Consider the following 12,178-nt stretch of genomic DNA (forward strand, 5'->3'; position numbering starts at 1 on the left):
TCCGGAGTGATGCTCACCTGTATATGGGAGGCAAGAGGGGCATGAGGAGGAGGAAAGAGTCGCCCAGCTGGTGGGGCAGGTTGTCCCACCCCATCCCATCCCATCCCATCCCATCCCATCCCATCCCATCCCATCCCATCCCATCCCTTCCAGGACATGTCCCTGCTCACATAGCAAGCCCTGGGAGCTGGGAGGAGACAGAGGGGGAGGATTGGGGAGCTCCTGCCGACGCCAAGGACCAGCACAAGGGCGATGTTGCCCAGGCACCTAGGAGGGGCAGACAGCCTGGGAGTCCTGAGACCCCTCAGCCCATCTCCGCCTGCATGGCGAGCAGAGGATGGGGATACAGGGATACGGGCCGCAGGGCTGTCCCTGCCCAGCGGTGCCCGTTCCTCCTCCCCTACCCAGCAGTCCCAAGGAGGGAGCTCCTGCCAGCGCTGGGGCACGGGGGCTCTGCCGATCAGCCCCTCCGTCTAGGAGCACACGGGCTGGGGAAAGCCATCCCCTATCATGTTTGTTCCATTGATTTAGCGCCGCGGAGAGGGTTTAATCAGCCTTTAGCCTGCACGCTCCAGCATTAAGAACAAATCCATTAGCCACGAGATAACCACAAAGGGTTGCGCTCAGGCTGGATGAGGTCCCAGCGCCTTCAAGATGCAAATTGGCAATCAAAGATCAAAGCCGCGCAGCTCCCTAATCTCTACTAAAAGGGCTCAGCTATTAACGAGCCCTTTCCCGCCGGGCTGTGATCACCCCACTTCACTCGGGCTCCCGTTGTGCTGGCGGGTTACGCCATCACCCCAACCGGCCCATGGCCCCCGCAGCCCCCCGAGCTGGCCCTGGGGAGGAGAATGCAGCCAGGGCTTGGACTGTTTGTTTGCATGTTGTTTCCTTCAGTTCTGATATGCCGGGGTCAAATTCATGTTGGCGGAGAGACCGTAGCCCCCAGCATCGTCGAGGGTCAGAGGCTGGAGGGGAGGAGAAGGGGACGAGGCGGGAGCTGGGATGGAGCAGGGTGGTGGAGGAGCTCTGCAGGGCTTATGTGGTGACTTTGGGGACAGGGGGGAGATGCTGGCAGGGGGCTCCCCCCCCTGCTGCTCAGGGATTTAGCCTGGTTCAGCCTCTGCCTGGCTGCACCAGGTGGCTCAGGGCAATCCCTGCTGGCCCAAGGGAAATCAGTGCTGGGGAGCATGGCGGGGGGGCAGGCAGCAGGGTGTGGGGTGAGGGACCAGGGCAGAGTAGGGTGCCTTGGAGCCAAATTCCCGTTTTTAGGGTATTCCTGCTCACCCCACGTCACTCTAGGTCAAGGGATGCACAGGGCCCCGTCTCTCACAGCTGCCGGCTCCTGCATGGTGCTGGGGCTGCAGGCTGAGGGGCTTTCTCCCCCTCCCTGCCCAGGCCATCCTGCCTGCGGTGGCTCCATGCGCGGTCGCCCCATCAGCCCGTTGAGTCCTGGCCACCCTGCACCACGCAGGAGAGCCACGAAGCCGCAGAGCTGTGATGGGAGCCACACTGCCAGCACCGTCAGCAAATCTCCGGCAGCACAGATGTGCGCTCTGCTCAGCCTGGTCCAGCTCAGTGACCAGCATCCCCCTGCATCCCACTGCGATGGGGAGAGGCTGGGGGAGGTACCCTGTGGAACAGGCAGGCAAAGGACCCATCAGCCCTCGCAGCGGGGAGCAGAGGGTTGTACCCAGCTCTCCTCCATCTGGGGACCCACTCTGCTGGCAGACACTCGGCGAGGTGCCGCTCATGGCTGTCACGACACCCCTGGGCAGGCGGCACAGCCTTGCAAGAGGAACAGGCAGTGAGGTGCTAGCAGCACCTCAGCCAGGGTGACAATAAATCTTATCAACATAAACCCATCCGTAGGCAGCAGGATAACCCCCATGACAACCCAGCGAGTGCAGAAGCTTCATCTGCACCGTGTCAGTGCTGTGGATTTACAGATAAATGCCATGCTGGAGGGACCGTGTCTGTGCCGGCACCTGCTGGCTCCCAGGAGGTGTCACCCCCTCCTGCCTACCCCTGCCCTGTGGCTGTGAAAGCCACCAGGGCCAGGCTGGGGGTGACCCAGCAAAGTTGGCCATGGTGGGATGGTGGGATGAGCAGACAGAGCGGAGCTGGTCTGTCAGATGGCAGGGGAATAGCTGGATAGGTGAGGATGGAGGGAGGGGGACATGCAGGACAAGGTGGGATCGCCCTGCCTGCTGTCCTGGCCCTGCTGTGTCCTACATTCACCGTCCCACAGAGCCCTGCCTCCTCCATCCATCCATGGGGGCACGGGCATCGCGCAGGCTGGACCACCGGAGCACGCACGTGGGGGGCAAAGACGAAGAAATATGCGTGTGTGCGCGCATGTGTGACACTGGCAGTGTGTCCCCGAGGCTGTGTGACAGCGCCAGGCGTGAGCAGCACCGTGTGTGAGGCAGCGCGCTCCGTCAGCGCATCCCTCTCTGTGTCTGTTGTGTGTGTGTGTGTACGTGTGTGTGTATGTGTGTGTGTGTGGTGCCAGGCGGGGGGTGCCAAAAAAGGCGCCGGGCGGGGGGGGGGGGGGGCCCGCAGCCGCTGCCCCAGGCCAGCGCTCCCCGGCTCAGCTCTTACATCTCCCGGCAGCGCGGCCCGCGCAGCCGTGGGAGCAGTAATGAGATGGAGCAGCAGAAGGACGGCGAGATAAGGCTGCCTGCGCTGCCCCAGCAGATTAAACGCTGGGATTAAGCAGGCGGTGCCAGCTCTGCTGCCTTTTTATCTCGCTGCTTCTCCCCTCTTATTCTCCCGCAGTCGATAGCGAACGGTCTCCGAGCTGTCAGCAAAGGAAATTGCTTGTTAACCCTTTGGGGGACAAGCGGCGCAGCACTCCCTGCGCGGCTGCTTCCAAAAAGAAGCGGTCCCCGGGGACCCAGAGAGCTCTGCCCAACCCGGGCAGGAGAGCCGTCGAGGACGGCGGTGCTGTGCGCTGTCTCCCCGCAGTGCCCCGGTGTGCGATGGGGAGCGAGGCACAGCTGGCCTGTGGCACCCGCTGCCGCCTCTCCGCCAAAAAGCCACCAGCGGCACCGTGCAGAGGCAGGGGATGTACTGCAGCGTGTGCATCCCTGCGGGGTGACAGCAGACGGAGAGCAGAGGCTGCTCCACAAAGGAGCCCTGGGGACACTGTGTACCCCACTTTAAGGTATATTTGGTGTTCCCTGCTTCCTCCAGCCTGCAGGATGGATGGGCTTAGCGTGACATCGCTGTGTGAAACCACAGGGCTGGGGATGCTTCCCTGGTCCTGGGGCCGAGTGGCACGGACCAGCTGTGTCTGAGCAGCACCGTGCATGGCGCTGGGTCTCCTCTGGCTGCCAAAAGGAGCCCGCTACCCAAAACCATAATTATGTGCATGTTTTGTTGGGTTTGCAGCATTAGGCTGAGCTGCAGCCCATCCCAGCGCTTATCCGTAGCGTGCTGTGCTGTGTGCCCGGAGGCAGCGTGCCCGGCGCGGGGGGTGTCTGAGGATGGGAAGCCGGCTGGAGAGCGCCGGAGGGTGCACGGAGTGATGGCAGGATTGCTGCTCAGCACAGTCCAAACCCAGGCCAGGGAGCATGTTGGCAGCTTGGCAAGCTCCCTCTGGCAGGTTTGGGGGTACAGCTTTAGTGCACCTTTCCTATGGGGACCCTGAGCGCCTCCTGGTTCTGCCCCACAGCTTTCCCCATCTCCCTCCCAGGGGAAACAAGAGGCAGGAACCTCCTGCAGCCCCAGCACCCGATCCACGTGCTTAGGGAGAGATGAGGCAGCACGCTCAATATCTCAGAGAGGTTTGCTGGCTGCCAGCAGGCTGAGGTGGGCTTCCTCAGCTCCTGCCCCCCTGCCTCCCTGCAACCCTGCCCTGCACCGCAGCACGCCTCCCCCCCTCCGCCAGCAGCCCCAGCGCTTCATCTTCTGCAATTCCCTTGGTGTTGGCTCCTTCACCTGCCCAGGTGACCCTTTTGGTGGATGCTTTAAAGTGCTCAGTGCAAGCAAACCGTATGAAAGCACAAGCAGCGAGCAGGTTAGCCCCAGCCAGGGCAGCGGTCCGGATCTGGGTGGGATGCTGCTCCACCGTCCCGATCTGGGTAGGATGGAGAGGGCAGAGTCACGCATCTTGCGTGGGCCGGGGACGTCGCCGGAGCAGTGTGCGAGCCCCGGGCAGCCGGGGCTGAGGAAGCTGCCGGGAAGCTGGAGCAGACGCCGTGCCAGGCAGCCGGGCTGCCCGGGCGAGCAGAGCCTGAATCAGGAGAGGAAACCGGGAGCGATTGGCATGTGCGGGCTGGCAGGCTGGAGGCTGCGAGGGGATGGGATTGCTGTTTATAAATACATCAAGGGAGTAAACACAAGGGAGGGAAGAGAGCTATTTAAGCTAAGGGACAATGCTGGCACGAGAACAAATGGTACAAACTGGCCATGAATAAATTTATGTTGGAAATGAGAAGCTGAGTGAGATTCTGGGACGAATTTCCCCCAGGAGCAGTGGGAGGGGAAAGAACAACTTTGCACTTGCTCTGCTACCAGAGGCAGCTGTGTGCTGCTGTGCCTGTGCAACGGGGCTGAAAGGTGAGGGCCTGGGGTCCCCCAGCCCCTCACCTCCGTGTCACAGCCACCCTGGCTCCGTGTGGCACTGGTGGCATGGCCACCTCCAGCTCCTGGCTTGGCCAGTGCAGGACTCCTGGGGTGATGGTTTGCAGGGAGAGCTCCTTCCCCGGCACATGAGTTTGGGTGTGCTGTCACAGATGCTGCTCCTGAAAGCAGGATGGTGCCAATGTCCCCCTGCTTTACTGATGTCACTAGCAGCGCTGGGGCAGATGTGCTGGGAAGGTGTCCTTGCCCATGCGTGTGGTGCCTCCCTCTGCCATGCATTGCATCCCTGTGCTCCTGACCTCGCCGGGAGCAGGGAGCCCTGGTCCGGATCCTGCCCACTCCTGGGTGGCACTGGGCTGCACGCTGGCCCTCATGCAGCAGCTTGGTGGTGACTCGCTCGCCGTGCCCGGTGCCCGGGCTCGGGTGCCTCCCGCTGCTCTGCCTGGCCATCGGCACAGCCCGCGGCACAGCTGAGCACTTGGTATTCCGGCAGCGAGCCTGCTTGGCACGAGAGGGGCTCTGCCAGCCCCACACACCCACGTCTCTGCTGCTGGCTCAGGCCTGGCCAAAGGGACTCAGCTGGCACGGACTGGGCTGTGGCACAGAGAGAAGCACATCTGCAGTGGCAGGAGGGGTCCCAGCCCCTCCAGGATGTGCCTACAGCCTCCCCTGGTCCTGCTGCCGCCCCACCGCTCTCCCTCCGCCTGGGGAAGCTGGTTGGGTTACCGCAGAGGATGCTCCAGAGCTTGGTCCTTTGCAGGATGGGGGAAACAAGGAGCCCAGCCCAGCGCTGGTGCCATGCCAAAGGTGTCCTGATCTGCCGGGACTGAGGCTGCAGACCCCCGTCCCCCACAGAAGCGGGGGCTGTGGCCCCCACAGGCAGGGCTGCATCCCGCAGGAGCCATCCCGGCAGCTCTGCGTGGGGCAGGGGGGCTGCGCCGAGGGGCTGCTGGGGTGGGGGATGGTTGTGCTGCCGCCGGAGCTGGGGTCGAGCCAAACTGGCGCCGTTCCCCAACCCCTCCTGGGAGCGGGGAAGGGAAATGGTGCGACCGTGCATGAGAGGGGACGTTTGCAGAGGCGAAAACATCCCACTGGCTCAGAAAATTGCTGCAGAATCGGGCTTGAAATGAGTTGAAATTGCTGAATCCAAGCGGATCTCATATCCCGGGCAGTTGCAATGCTGGCGTCAGCGCTGCGGCTTCCCTCCCGGGGCACCCAGGCGGGGCCCGACCGTGCCGTGCGGGGGGAGCAGGCTGCTGGGAATGCGGCGGGGGGCTGCCACGGGGGCGGCCTGGGGGCACGGTGAGGGGCTCCGGCAGAACTGGGGTCCAGGGATGGGATGGCCACAGCGGGGGGCAGGAGTGGAGCAGGGGGCAGCATGCATGGGAGTGTTGTTGCCCCAGCTCTGCTGGCGGCATCCCAGTTTGGCCCCAGTTCCTGTGCCGTGTCTCCTGGCCTCGGGCATCCCTGTGCCTCCAGCTGCGTGTGCTCACTCACGAAGAAGCATTTCCAGTTTTGGAGGCTGCTTTCCTTTATACCACAGCTTTCCCCTGCTAATTTGTTCTCTGGCCTGGGGTATCTGGAGATCACCCTCAAAGGTAACCCCTGGACTGGCATCTCCACCAAGCCCAAGGTGGGCAGCACTCCAGTGTCTTCCCATCCCTGTCCCCATCCCCATCATGGCCCAGTGATGACTGTTCTCAGGGGTGTCTCTATGCTGGGGTGCTTGGTCCTGCATGGTGTGCCCATGCTCAGGGCCTGCCTGCCAGATACATGTCCCAGTAGGAATGTTGGAGCCGGGCTGGGTGTCCCCGTGGGGATGTGGGAGCAGGGCTGGGTGCCCCGGGCGTGCAGGAGCAGGACCCGCTGGTGCCGTACGTGCCGCAGCTCGTTTCCCTTGCATGAAAGCATTTGGCTGGAAGCTTAGCGTGGCCTCTTGTCTCCTCGGAGCAATCAGGATTTGTCGCTGCTTGCAATGTTTAATGTCGTCTTCCAGAGGCTAAATACCGTGGGGAGCTGTGTAAGCCGCCGAAATACCTGCGTGAGCTGGGATCAGCCGGAGGCTGGCACAATGGGCTGGCAGCGGCGGGGATGGGGGACTGCGAGTGTGTGGGACTGGTCCTCGTGCCCCTGGTGCTCACGGGTGGATTGGGGTGAGCTGGGGTGAGGATGCTGAAGGCCAGCACCCAGTTCTCATGGGGTGCCCCGCATCAGGAGGGCAGGATGGTAAGCTCTGGGGGGGAGTGGAGGGGACCTGAGGGGCCCCAGGGCTGTGTGGGGTAGGGAGGAGGATGCCAGGACCCTGTTGATCTCTGGCTGGGATCCTCCTGCCAAGGCACAAGCAGCTATTTCTGTCAAGGTCAGCGTGTCTCCACGGCAGAGAGCAGGGAAATGAGGAATCATGTCGAGAAATTACCTCCCTAATGGGGTCTCCCCTGCACGTGACCGTGGCGCGGGGATGCCGGCATGTGATGGCTGAGCGAGGAGACTGGCACACGGTGAGGGAATCCTGCTGCCCCAGCCCCGAGGCTGCAGCACCCATGGGTGCCCAGCGAGGAGAGCAGGGTGCCCGGGGGCCCATGCCCCGGGCGCCATCCCCAGCTAGACATGTGCGCTTCAGCCCTGCAAGGCGCTTTTCTGGGTCAGCTGCAGGGAAGAAATCATGTTGCCAGTGTAGACAGTCTCTCCTCTGCCCTTCCTCCTCCTCCTCCTCATGTACTCCCTGTTATCTAATTGGGTTTGTCATGCTGGAAAGGCAAAGCCCTTCAGGACTGCGCTGTGCTCTCGCCAGCGCGATTTCACAGCTGGCCTCGGCACCGCGGCAGCCGACAAGTGAGTAACTCAGCTGGGTGCCACGGGCACCCCTGCCCTCCCCATGTGTCCCTGCAGCCGTGCCCACCTGCCTGGGGCTTCAGGGGACAGAGGACAAGGCCACTGCCACCGCTGGACCTTCTCCTCCAGCCCTGCCCACCACTGGTCCCTGTCCCCGAGCTGTCTGTCCCCACCTGCCCCAGCCTCTGCATCCCGGCCCTATCCCTCACCCCGCTCCAGGGTGATTGCGATGCCGCCCGGAGATGTCTGAACTGACATGAGATGGAAGCGTTCAGAGAAATGACATTTCCTCCAGCCTGGGAAGCTCATCCTCCATTTAAAGAAAACTAATATAAAAGCTGCTCTGGTGTGCAAAGGGCTGATGGTATCAGGCTGGCAGCCTCCGGCTCTTGGAGCCACAATAAATCTCAGCAAGGAGCCGAGCCACCTCGAGCAGCCCCAAGCAGACACGCCGGCTTTTAGCAAGGGAGGCTGAGCCATGTCCCAGGGGTGGTGCAGGGACACGTGGGCTGGAGGGGACAGCTGAGTGTGGGATGGGGTGACCCACTGGGCTGGTCCCGAGGATGCAGAGAGCAGAGACCCCACGCCGTAGTGCTGTGGCGAGGATGGTGGCAGGACCGGTGACAGCTTCGGGGCGTGGGGGCATGAGGGTGGCGAGGGTTTTGTGTCCCCAGGGAGGTGAGCTCTGCCCCGGGGAAGCACTGCGGCCCCGCAGGAGCGTTTGCTCCCCCAGCAAAGCAAACAGCAGCGCAGACATCCCGGGGCGGGCGGGATGGGGACCGTCCATCCCCAGGACACACCGGGCTGGGCGAACGGGTGCTGGGGAGGGATGGAGAGAAGGAGGGAAGGATGGACAGAGGGAGTGAGCGAGGGAGGGAGGGAGGGAGGAATGGAGGGAGGGAGGGAAGGAGGGATGGAGGGAGGGTGCCCGGCGGGGCCGGTGCTGCGCGCCCTGCGCAGCCCAAACGTGGGGCCCTGCTGCCCCCTGCCTGCGGCTGCCGGGAGCTGGGGTGCCGAGGTGCCGGGGTGCCGGGGTATCGGAGCTTGGCCCTGGCCAGAGCCAGCAAGGGCCAGAACTGGCACTGGGTGCCTTTGAGCTGGGCTTCTCCTTGCTGCGGGGCCGAGTGTGCGATGGAGGTGGGGTGGGAGGACACTGGGCATGGGAGATGCTGCCCACTGCCTCCGCTCGCCTCTCTCGGTGCCCGTCCCATTCACATGCCCCATTCCTGACCTGTGTGGCATCCTCCTGAGCTTGTCACCAAGCTGCCAGCTTGGATTCTGGCCGGGTCCCCTGGATGGCTACAGAGTCACACCTTGCTCAGGCAGCAAGGCCATCAGCGTGGATGGTGCTGGGAGTCACCACCGAGGCAAACAGGAGCTCCCCTCTTTCCAGTCCCCCCTTTCACCACTGCTGTGGAGCAGCAGGCATGCTGCCCTTCATGGGGTGGGCACCGCAGCCCTGGTTTATCCCGAGGTTGTGGAGGCTGCGGGACCCCCCCGGGGCTAGCCTGTGCCTCGACAGGGCTGGTGCCGAAAGCGGGTCCCTGGGAGCGGCAGCAGCAAGAGATGAGAGGATGCCGGGGAGTGCAGTGCTGAGCTTTGAAGGCACCCTGACAGGCTGTCGGGGCCCTGCCAGCCACGCTGACAGCCTGGTGCAGAGACACCCCCCCCCTGCTGCCGCCGCCGCGCTCTGATCACAGCCTCACCGTCACTTCAAAGCGCCCGCCGGGCTCAGGTGGGTTCCCACGCAGCCTCCCACCCCATGGCTCTACTTCTCCTACCCCATGGCCCCACTTCTCCTGCCCCACAGGACCCAGATCCACCGGGGTCCCCAGCTCCAGGGTGGGGGATACCAGTGTATAGCACTGGGGACCACGGTGCACATGTCACCCCAAGCAGCACTGGCAGGAGGCGATGGCCACCCAGGCCTGGTACTGTCCTGCCTCTGTTGGGCAGCGCACCCAGCCCCAGAGGAGCCATGGCTGGGGACCCTGGGGGTCCAGGCAGGGGTCTGGGGGGGCTGCAGTGCCAGGGCAGGGGATAACAGGGACGAGCTGGGGCGCAACATCCCTGGGCACAGGGCTCACACCACCTGGCTGGGACAGGACATCACCGTCCAGACAGGGGTGCCCACCATGCTGGGGCACTGGACTCTGCCAGTTCACCCTGCCTGGGGTAACGCAAGACACCCCTCTGTCCCAGCCCAGCTCAGGGAGGAATTTTCCATTCCTGAATGGAGGTTGGGGGAAGGCGTGTGTTTGCAGCAGCCCCCTCCTCTCCCTCCCCTCGCCCGTCACCGGAGCAGCTCGGGAAGGCGCCTGCCACGTTCGTCTCCGGGAAGGTGCGGAGCAAAAGCCTCCCGGGAGGGAGAGCTCCCTGAAGGGGATCAGGGACTTCAGGCAGCCTCGGGGACAGCCTGCACCCCACTTTCCAGAGAAGCCACCCTGCCTGCAGCCATGCCGCTGCCCCTTGCCTGCTGCCGGGATGGGGAAGCCCTGGCAGCGGCTCGGGATGGCGGCACTGCCCAGCTCGCCGTCGGCGTCCTGCGAGCCACCAGGATCCCCGGGCTGCACTACATGTGCACCCGGCCACAGTCCCGCCTGCGCCGCCTGCTCTGGAGCCTGGCCTTCCTGGCCTCCGCCGGGCTGCTGGCCACCGGCACGGCCGACCGCCTGCACCATCTGCTCTCGCACCCCGTGCACACCCGGGCACGTCTCGCCTGGGCCCCCCAGCTCCACTTCCCGGCCGTCACCCTCTGCAACCCCAACCGGGCACGCTTCCTGCACCTCACCAAGCCCGACCTCTACTCAGTGGGCCAGTGGCTGGGGCTGGCCCAGGAGAACCGCTCGCTGGTGCCCGAGATGCTGGCCGTGCTGGGGGAGGACCGGCGCGCGTGGCTGACCCGTCTCGCCAACTACTCGCGCTTCTTGCCGCCCCGCCGCTCCGAGCGCACCATGCAGAGCTTCTTCCACCGCCTGGGCCACCAGATCGAGGACATGCTGGTGGAGTGCCGCTTTCAGGGAGAGCGCTGCGGCCCCCAGCACTTCACCCCCGTGAGTCCTCTCCTGGCAGGGGCAGGACAGCTGGGCTGCCCCATATGTGCTGGGAGAGATGCTTCACCCCCCCCAGCAAGAGTGGAGGGCTTGGCAGTGGAGGAGGGGTGGAGACTTAGATGAGCCCTTCCACGGGCCATGCAAGGTCTCCCCCTTCCAGGACCTCCATGGGATTGGAAAGGGGTCTCCCTGGATCTCATCCTGCTTGCAGAATGCCCTGCCAGATCCCCGCCTGCTCCCTCAACCCCCTTTTCTCCATCCCCAGGTCTACACACGCTACGGTAAGTGTTACACCTTCAACGGGGACCGGAGGAACCCACGGGTAACTCGCCAGGGCGGCATGGGCAACGGGCTGGAGATCATGCTGGACATCCAGCAGGAAGAGTACCTGCCCATCTGGAGAGAGACCAGTGAGTGGGGCTGCGGTGTGGGAAGGAGATGGGGAGAGGGGTGCTGGGAGGGAGGGCTGCTGGGCAAGTGGGTTCCCCCAGTGGGGACTATGGGGCAAGCGGGGTGCTGGAGGGGTGCTGGCCCCCAGGGTGCAAGTCCTGGGTGCGTACGGGGGCAAGGCTGAGGGTTGTCCCCATTGGGCAGGCGTGCAGTCCCTCTGTCCTTCTCCTGCAGACGAGACATCGTTCGAAGCTGGCATCCGGGTCCAGATCCACAGCCAGGACGAGCCACCCTATATCCATCAGCTTGGCTTCGGTGTCTCACCCGGCTTCCAGACCTTCGTGTCCTGCCAGGAGCAGCGGGTAAGGCAGGATGCCCCACAGCCCCCGGGGATGTGCCCGCGGGCACCCAGCCTGGCACGGCCCTGCAGCGATGTCCCTCTTGTCCCGGCAGCTCACCTACCTGCCGCAGCCGTGGGGGAACTGCCGGGCCAGCGTGCAGGGGGAGCAGACGCTGCCGGGCTACGACACCTACAGCATCGCCGCCTGCCGCCTGCAGTGCGAGAAGGAGGCCGTGGTGCGGAGCTGCCACTGCCGCATGGTCCACATGCCAGGTGAGGGATGCGTGTGACAGCCTGGGGACACCCCCCTGCCCTGACGATCCTGCCCAGGGCTGCCCCAGCCCAGCTACAGCCAGCACCTAAAGATCACTCCTGCCCCATCCTTCTGTACCCAAGGACCACCCCTGCCCCATCCCTCTGCACCCAAGGGTACCCCCCTGCCCATCCCTCTGCACCCAAGGGTACCTCCCACCCCATCCTTCTGTGCTTGAGAGTCCCCCTTGCCCCATCCTTCTGCATCCAAGGACCACACCTTGCCCCATCCCTCTGCCCCCAGCTCTCCCCCCTGCCCCATCCCTCTGCACCCAAGGGTACTCCCCTGCCCATCCCTCTGCATCCAAGTGTCCCCCTGCCCCATCCCTCTGCACCCAAGGACCACCCCATCCTCTCCTCACGCTGGGCCAGCCCCTGTCCTACCCTCCTTACACCCCAGATCAGCCCCTTCCCTGTCTGCTTTGTATCCAGGGGCCACCCCTGTCCCAGCCAACCTTCACCTGTGGGCCACCTGTCCCCCTCCTCACTCAGGGGACACCGCTGCCCCACTGCCTTTAGGGGACTGAGTCAAGGGAGGGGGACAGAAGTGGGCCAGACTCTCACCTCCCCCCCAACCAGCTGCTTCTCCGCAGGCAACGAGTCCATCTGCTCCCCCAACGTGTACATCGAGTGTGCTGACCACACGTTGGGTAGGTGCGGC

The 12,178-nt window shown here is 64.3% G+C and overlaps 1 protein-coding gene across 1 annotated transcript in view; it reads left to right on the plus strand.

Annotated features, from left to right (window-relative positions):
- The window catches only part of ASIC4 (acid-sensing (proton-gated) ion channel family member 4), a 79,861-nt gene that overhangs the window by 62,240 nt on the left and 5,443 nt on the right, over positions 1 to 12,178 (plus strand). Inside the window, exons 5-8 of the mRNA XM_009884178.1 lie at positions 10,741 to 10,885; positions 11,100 to 11,227; positions 11,319 to 11,478; positions 12,111 to 12,167. Of these exons, the coding sequence (XP_009882480.1) occupies positions 10,741 to 10,885; positions 11,100 to 11,227; positions 11,319 to 11,478; positions 12,111 to 12,167 (490 nt within the window). The remainder of the gene's footprint in view (positions 1 to 10,740; positions 10,886 to 11,099; positions 11,228 to 11,318; positions 11,479 to 12,110; positions 12,168 to 12,178) is intronic.

The sequence above is a fragment of the Charadrius vociferus genome, unplaced genomic scaffold (genome assembly GCF_000708025.1).
Source record: "Charadrius vociferus isolate BGI_N301 unplaced genomic scaffold, ASM70802v2 scaffold1020, whole genome shotgun sequence".
NCBI lineage: Eukaryota > Metazoa > Chordata > Aves > Charadriiformes > Charadriidae > Charadrius > Charadrius vociferus.